General features: G+C 33.1%; 1 protein-coding gene across 1 annotated transcript; it reads left to right on the top strand.

Moving 5' to 3' along the window:
• The first annotated feature begins 2352 nt into the window (after positions 1-2352).
• LOC131182913 (uncharacterized) lies at positions 2353-3086 on the top strand. Its single transcript, XM_058152345.1, has 2 exons — positions 2353-2712; positions 2958-3086. Exons 1-2 carry the CDS (start codon positions 2353-2355, stop codon positions 3084-3086), a joined length of 489 nt encoding a protein of 162 aa, XP_058008328.1.
• The last annotated feature ends 6160 nt before the right edge of the window (positions 3087-9246 follow it).

Below are 9246 nucleotides of genomic sequence, written 5' to 3' on the forward strand. Positions count from 1 at the left end.
ACTTATACATGATAAGTAGGCTGAACCAGTGACGCATATGATAAGCACATGGAGTTTACTCTTGTCAATGCATTGTCATATATCATATCAGTGCATATAATCTTTAGACCTGAAATAAAACAGTTATCTTGTATATAGGTGGTTTGAGTTTGATACTACTTTCATACTTGTACTGTGTATGGGTATATGGGCATGTGTTGGCTCCTACTAGTTATATATGGAGATAGGTGTTGATCAAGATGGAATCTGTTTTCCTAAGTAAATAGGGATAAAATCCTATGCTCATTTAATTGTTCTTGATGTTTCAAGTTCCTAGCCAGGATAGATAGATTTGGTCAGAAAAGAGTTTCTAACAAGAAAATCTAATTAATCAAGAACTGGAATTAAAAGAGAACATAATATTCATAGCAAATGGGGTTTGACGTAAACCATGACTCCAGCTCAAATTGAGATTTTATAATAGAGAGATTCTAGTGCATGGTAACGTATGACTAAAGGTTCATTTAAGGTATTCCTTGTTACTGATTGGGTGGCCATGACACGCTATGCTAGGTGTCAACCATGGTCTATGAGATGCCTAAAATGATTTAGAAAAATCATTTATGGTAAGAAATAGTTCTAATGATATTAAGAGTTAATATCATATCTCATTGCCAATTAGTGATGAGCCTAGTGAGTCACACACATACACAAGTTAATCACCAAGTAAAATGTGATTTAATTGATTAATTAAGGAGTTTAATTGATTAATTAAATAGGTTTGGTTTGCAATAAGACTGCAAAGTCCCTAGCATAACTTGAAATCAAATCTAGGTTATTGGATATATAGTATAAATTAAATTTATATTTAAAGTGTTTAAATATGAATTTAATTGTGAGAAATTAGTTAATAGAGATTAATTAATTAATTTATATTTGATATAAATTGATTTGAAGAGGAGAAATAATGATTTTGGGTTGAGAACTCAAAATTACAACATAAGGGTAATTTGGTCAATTCACATGGTGACATGTGGCACTATGAGATGGTGACATGTAGCACCATGAGATGATGACACATGGCATCATATAAGCTTGCCATTTGTCTTCCTATCATGTAAGATGATCAAAGTCAAGATTAAGTCTAGCTTTGACACTTGGCTTAATGTGATTGAGTTGATTAAAAATAAGATGCAATGAGGTGGTGACATGTGGCATAAGGTTTAAGTGACTTAATGACCTAATTGTAAAAGAGAAAAGAAAGAAGAACAAAACATAACATTCTCTCTTCCTCAAGGTGGTGGCACACCTCTCTCCCTCTCCTCTTCATCTTGTCTCATCAATTCAAAGAGAATTGCCCAAAAACCTTTGAATTAAAATTGCTAGAAATTGTTTCTAGTGTCCTATGCATACATACTACCTCTCTAAAGGCAAAAACCCAATTTATAATTGGTTGGCAAAGGCTTGAGAAGCAAATTTGGGGCTGCCCATTGGTGATCTTGGTGTGGACAAGCTAGAGGGACAACACTTGGGGTCCTAGGTGCTTCCTAAAGGTGCCAATTACATTCGTAGTGCATCGAAGAGGTTAGTGTTCTAACTCCTCTTTTAAAACTAGGGTTTAAATGAATTAATTTGTTAATTCATAATCTTGAATGGAAAACATAAATCCTAATACATATTAAAAGTGTTTTAATATGCAATTAGGCATTGAAATTAATTAGGCACATAGGAGACATGGCATGATGCATGAAATCCTAGAGGAAAAATTTTAAAATTCAATGCTCTAATGAACTAATCAACATGCTTCTGCTCTTTCAATTGGTATCAGAGCCACTATATTTGCCTTTAAGATTATTTATGAGGGTTAATTGTGTGATTGAATTATACTGTCAATCATATTCTTAAAAACTTAAGAATAGAATTTCCAACAAAATATAAATGGACCTTTTCTATTACACATAAATACATTGTGTAAACAAAAAAGTGAAATTGTCTTTTATTAATAAAATATGTATGAGATACATACTAAATGATATACTCTAGGGCATACTACTAACACATTATGCATCTCATTATCCTAATAAGAGGGTGATGGTGATGAGGCCGAATGGGGAGACCCAATCAAAAGATGATGATGCTGATGATGATGATGTTAGTGAGAGTATACCTCCTTTGGAGGAAGCTAGTGATGTAGAGCATGTCGTGGGAGGTAATATTCTGGTGGTTAGGCATGCACTAAGTGCACAAGCAAAGGAACAAGAGGGAGATGCACTACAAAGGGAAAATATTTTCCACACTAGATGCTTGCTGAATGTTAAAACTTATAGCATGATTGTACATAGTGGTAGTTAAGTGAATGTTGCCAGCACACTCATGGTTAAGAAGCTTAGCTTGCGCACCATCAAGCATCCTAGACCATGTAAGCTGCAATGGCTGAATGAATGTGGGGAAATTAAGGTGAACAAGCAAATGATGTTTGCTATTTCTATTGGAAGGTATAAGGATGAGGTGTTGTGTGATGTGGTACCAATGCATGCTGGATATATTTTGCTAGGGAGACGAAGGCAATATCATAGGAAGGTAGTGCATGATGGCTTTAAGAATAGGTACTCCCTTGATCATTATGGCCGAAGGGTTACTTTAGCAGCATTATCACTTGCACAAGCTTTTGAAGATCCATTAAGGATAAAACAGACCATGAATGAGCAACAACAAAGAGAGGCCAAGCTAAGAGTGCAAAAGGAGAAAGAGAGAAAAGAAAGAGAGGAAAAAGAAAGAGAGGAAAAGAAAGAAGGAAAAATGAGGGAGAGAAGGAAAAGAGAGAAAATTCGAAAAGAGTGAAACCAAAAGGAAAAAGCTCGAGGCAAAAGGAGAGTTGTGAGAAGAGTGGAGAGAATAAGGTCAATTTGCTAGCAAAAGCCAAGGATGTGAGGACTATATATTTTTCCAGTATGCCAATAGCTTTGCTAATTTGTAAGGGAGCTTACACCAATGTTTCTATCCTTGACCCTTCAATTCCTAGTTGTGCTTTGCCCTTATTGCAAGAGTTTGAGGATGTCTTCCCTAAAGAAATACCTAGTGGGCTACCTGTTAGTAGTATGCCCTAGAGTATATCATTTTGTATGTATCTTGTATATATTTTATTAATAAAAAAAGGCAATTTCACTTTTTCATTTACATAATATATTTATTTATAATAGAAAAGATCCATTGATATTTTGTTAGAAATTCTATTCTTAAGTTATTAAGAATATGAGTGAGAATATTTCTTGCACAAAGTATCATAAATTGGTTCACAATCGAGGATACTTCACAAAGGACATGACTTATCCAGAAGGATTGTAATCATGTTTGTTCCCAAGGTATTTATATGAGATATAAATAAGATGGAGTAGTGAGTCTCATGCCACATAACAAACATGATAGGCACTTATACATGATAAGTAGGCCGAACCAGTGGCGCTTATGACAAGCACATAGAGTTTACTCTTGTCAATGCATGGTCATATATCATATTAGTGCATATAATCTTTAGACCTGAGATAACACAGTTATCTTGTATATAGGTGGTTTGAGTTTGATACTGCTTCCATACTTGTACTGTGTATGGGTATATGGGCATGTGTTGGCTCCTACTAGTTATATATAGAGATAGGTGTTCATCAAGATGGGATCCATTACCCTAAGTAAATAGGGATAAAATCCTATGTTCATTTAATTGTTCTTAATGTTTCAAGTTCCTGGCCAAGACAGATAAATTTAATCAGACTTGAAACCAAATCTAGGTTATTGGACGTACAGTATAAATTAAATTTATATTTAATTTGATTAAATATGAATTTAATTATGAGAAATTAATTAATTAATTTTTTTATATTTGATATAAATTGATTTAAAGAGGAGAAATTATAATTTTGGGTTGAGAACTCAAATTAAAGAGTAAGGGCAAATTGGTCTTTTCACATAATGACATATGGCATCATGAAATGGTGACACATAACACCATATGATCTTTCCACTTGTCTTCCTATGATGGAAGATCACTTGTTATGATTTAAATGGAGCTTGACACTTGGCTTCATAGGATTAAATCAAATAATGATAAGATGGGATCTTGTGATGACATATGGCAAGTGAATTAGGGTTTAACCTAAGTATATAAAGAGAGGTCATAAAGAAAATCTGCCTACTCTCTCTTTTCTCTTATATGGGACGGCACTTTGGTGAGTTCCTCTCCTCTCTTCTTTTCTCACTTGATTCAAAGAAAAATCCCTTAGTTCCTTTGAATTAAAATTGCTAGAAAAGGCTTCAAATGTCCTAAATACCCATTAACCTTCACTAAAGCACTAAACCCCATCTTCAAGTTGTTGGCAAAGCTTGAGAGGCAATATTTGGGGCTGCCATAGTTGCTTCTTGGTGTGCTTGTGGTGGAGAAGCTAGATAGACAACATTTGGGGTCCTAAGAGCATCCTAAGATTGCATCAATTGTGCATCAACAGGTTAGTATCTAAAAATCCCTCTTTTAGTTAGGATTTGATTGAATTAAATATTAATTTATAATCTTTAATGGAAAATGAAATTTTAATGCATGCTAAAATATGTTTTGGTATGCAATTGGACATTGGAACTTGATTAGGTTCATAAGAAACTTTGTATGTTGCATGTAACCTTAGAAATAATTTTTGAAATTCAAGGTTCTAATGTCCAATAATCACGCTTCCACTCCTTTCAATTGGTATTAGAGCCACTATATTTGCCATTAAGATTGTTTATGAGGTTTCATTGTGTGATTGGATCAAATTTGGATTGATCTAAAGCTATTTGAGTGTTCATGTGTGGCGGCATCAATGTGATGGTGATCAAGAGGTGGCGGCATGGTTGAGATGCACACCCCAAGGGTGCGTTTTGGTTTTGGGCTTGGGTTTTGGTCTCCTTTATGCAATTATTGTATATTTTAAGGCCCATACCTAATTAAATTATTTAATTAGGAATTTTAATCACACAATTAATTTTTGAAAAATATTTTCAAGGTATTAAATTTGGAAAGGATTTCTAAATTTAAATTTATTTAAATGAGATTCAAATCTGAATTTTTTGGTTGAATATGTGATATTCAATTTAATTTTTAGTATATATATTTTATTTAATTATTAAATTTTAATATGCATGATGGATGATCATGAACAATAAAAGACCAATGTGATTGGATTTATTTCTTTTATTTTTCTTTGGGTTGTAAAATAATTAATTTTATTTTAGTGGCATGTATTATAAATGTTGTAATAATTTAGGTTGTAATTTATTTATTTAAGGACTTTAAAGTCCATATTCTTGCAAATTCACCTTGGTATGCCAAGGATTACAATGTAATTGGATTGCAAGAAGATCAAGGAGGTCAAGAGCATTAGTGGGACTAGTGAAAGGAAATCAAGATCAAGTGTTGATTATGTACTCCTTCAATAACTCTTGTAAAATGAATGAATGAAATACACTTAGGAATGTCCTGATTCAATTCTTGGTGGCTCAGAATTGAATCCCTTAAAAAGTCCATGATTATACCATATTATTTGTTTATCCATGTATGCATGAGATGTATGGAAATTTATGCAAGTATATGATATATGCATGCCAATTGGATAATGTGCAAAGTGAGACCATAATAGTAATTAAGCTGACCACTAAATCTTCCAAACAAATGATTAAGTTGGAAATGGCATAATTAAAGTAATTATATCATGGCCCTCCATTGAGGCAATTATTTTAAGAAATTTTAAATACTTGCATGTGATGCATTTAATTTACAAGATTTTCTTAAGAATAATTGTTAAGCATGAGATGTTGTAAATATGTAAATAGTTGATGGCCAATAATGGATGTGCCTAAAGACATTAAAATTATTTGCATGTTTACTGGCTCAATGGGATCAACTTATCTAATGCAAGATAAATCAATAATGGATGTGCCTGAGATTTTGAGCATTAGGAGCTAAATAAATGATTGAACCTCACATGAGATGTGATGGGCAAGGAGTTGCTCACTTATTAGTTTATTGTAATTCCAATAATGGATGTGCCTAAGGATGATTAATAAGACTATAAGAATTCAATCACCCACTAGAAATCCATCCAACTAGGATTTCCGTTTTCCTACTTTGGAAGTGTAGGATTCGCCAAGTTAGTGGGAGGACCAATTTGATTAAAAGACCATAATCATTTTGGTTAATTACTTGATACATTTACTAATTAATATAATTATTTTCAGCAGTTAATTTTCTGATAATAATGAGCACACAATAACCACCATCATCCAATGTCCTTGCGAGCATACTTGATCACAATAGGTTGACAGGACCTAATCTTTATGATTGGCTAAGAAATTTAAAACTTGTCCTGAACCTAGAACGTATTTGATATGTTTTAGACTTAAAGGTTCCTGGTCCCTTACCTCCAGAGGCCACTCAAGAGGAACTAGACACTTTGAACAAGTGGAAGGAGCATGATATGAGAGCCAAATGTTATATGCTTACTTCAATGAGTAATGAGTTATAGAAGCAGCATGAAAATATACAAAATGCAAGTGAGATTCTCCTTCAACTTCAAGAGTTATACGGTAAGCACAGTAGGAATGCTAGGTATGAGATATCTAGGCAGCTATTCCGCATGAGGATGTCTGAGGGATAGAATATAGGAGATCATGTCCATAAGATGATTCGGCTTATTGAGCAGCTGGAACATCTTAATTTTCACATGGATTTCCCACTGCAAACGGATTTGATCCTTCAGTCCGTGCCTAAGTCATTTGGAAATTTTGTGACAAATTTTCATATGAAAAAGTAAGAGTGTACTTTGGCTAGGTTGCTTAACATGCTGGTTATTGCCCAAAAGAATATGCAGGGCAATAAAGGAAAAGAAATGGCTTTGATTGCATCTTATTCTTCTGTTGGAAAGTCCAAAAAGAAGAAGGGCAATAAAAATAAGAAACCTCAAATTCTTAAACCTTCCAAGAAGATATCAAAATAGAAGGGCAAGACCGAAGCTGACAAAGGCAAGGGAAAGTGTTTCCACTGCTAGATGGATGGGCACTGGAAAAGGAACTGCCTAGAGTATCTTGCTTCTCTGAAGGACAAGAAGGATAGACCTTCAAAAGGTATGTCTGTGTCTTGTTATTTACATTCTGATGATACTCATAGTTCATCTACAGCTTGGATTTTAGATACTGGTGCTAGTTCTCATATTACTTATAATATGCAGGAACTAGCAAGTAGTAGCAGCTTGCAGTCACGAGATATTAGACTTCGGGTTGGTAATGGCTCAACTGTTGAAGCTTTACCATAGGATCTAAATCTTTATACATGTGTGGACATGTTTTGTATTTAAATAAGCATGTACTTGATGCTTTTAAGAACATCATTTCTATATCTTGTTTGATTAGAAACGGTTATAAATATCAGTTCACAAATGTTTGCAATATTTATTTTGAAAATAAATATGTTGGTTCGGGTTATATGCATGATAGACTTTATTATTTAGATAATAATGTTAAATACAAATCTAATGCAAGCAATCTAAATGAATGTAATGCCATGATGAAAATCAACTCAAGTTCAAAATATATTTGGCACTTAAGATTAGGTCATGTTGCAGAAGATAGGATTGCAAAGCTGGAGAAAATGGGGATTTTATCCTCATTGGGTTCTGAACCTACTCCAACTTGTGTGTCACACCCTACTCCCCCATAAGATGTAACATGATCCCGTAGTACACCTAATGAATTACCGTACTTTGCCTACCGATAACCCATTAGATATACTACAAGGGATTTTAAAACAATTTTCAAGAAATTTAAATCATCAATTAAAATCTGGTGTTATAAAATTTTTTTCAAAATTTCGGCAGAGTGCCGGCTATATTTTGAGAAAAAAGTTCTTCAAACCTGAAAAAGAAAACACTCCCAATATGTTTTCTCAAATACAACTCCAAGAAACTTCATTTCATCTCACAATTCAATCTCAATAATCAATCATTTCATTTTCAAAGCAACCTCATCATAAAAGAAATATTTCATTGATTACAAGACTCAAAAATTAATATTACAAAAGTATTCAGGTAAATGAAACCTCAAATTTACATTTATGATAATTTACATTTAATTACATACCAAAATATTTTACAAGAGTTTTTATACAACTGCTCAAATAATTTACATACATATTATTACATGCATACATCAAAACCTGTGTACATGGGTATACCTAGAGCTGATCTGAATGTCTCTTCAAAGAAGTTTACTCAATTGCTCTATGCTCTTTTCACCTGCAACAGCATATAATGCTATCGCTGAGTGGTGAACTCAGTGGTGCACAACTATAATTTAAAACATAATATAATATACCTTAATAAAAATTACAGCAATTAATTTGGAAATCTGGATACTCATCAAATTCCAAAACTCAAAATATTCATTGCCAATAATATAAATCATTTGTATAAAATGACTTTGATCACGAAATTCAATTTATCAAATCATAGCTAACCATTTAAGGTAATTCCAACAAATCAATTATACATAAATCATAATTGAAATCACAATTCTTTACTATTCAAAAACATTCTTTATCTCAAAAGCCACTCTTTATCTCAAAAGCCATTCTTTATCTCAAAAGTCATTCTTTATCTCAAAAACCATTCTTTATCTCACTAACTATGCAAGACTAATCCGAAAGGGCCATCTTCGGGGTGATTCTAACTCCCTATGGTCGGGGAGGTCGAATCGGATTCTAACTCCCTATGGTCGGGGAGGTCGAATCATCGTGCACGGTACACATCACAATAATGAATCTTCCGAAAGGGCCATAACATAAAACTTAGATCTAACCTCTAATAAGAGGAGAATCTAAGCTTGTGCACGTACCATGGTAATCAAAACACAACTAACTCCATTGTCTTCACAACAAATGAGAGAGACAGGTAATAACCTAGTCAAGCATCTATAGTGAGATATAAAACAATATCACAATCCTTTTAGTGAGCATAAATCACAATACAATTCGATACAAAGTCAATTCCAATATTCAATAATTTTTATGCTCATCACAATTCAAATCATAAATTTGCATTTTTCCATGCAAATTGCCCATCACAATTCAAAACATGTTCTATCACAATTTTCCAAAATATAATTTATTCAATTCATAACAATGCTTAATACTTGTGGAAATACCATTTCACAAAGCTAAATTCATACATACTATAATAATTTCAATAATCA

The sequence above is a fragment of the Hevea brasiliensis genome, chromosome 9 (assembly GCF_030052815.1).
Source record: "Hevea brasiliensis isolate MT/VB/25A 57/8 chromosome 9, ASM3005281v1, whole genome shotgun sequence".
Taxonomy (NCBI): domain Eukaryota; kingdom Viridiplantae; phylum Streptophyta; class Magnoliopsida; order Malpighiales; family Euphorbiaceae; genus Hevea; species Hevea brasiliensis.

Excerpts from the sequence above, each read along its gene's own strand:
- LOC131182913 (XM_058152345.1), top strand. The coding sequence starts at position 2,353 with ATGGTTAAGAAGCTTAGCTTGCGCACCATCAAGCATCCTAGACCATGT. Across the intron at positions 2,713-2,957 it reads AAAGAGAGGCCAAGCTAAGA|GGAGCTTACACCAATGTTTC; the intron begins GTGCAAAAGGAG and ends CTAATTTGTAAG.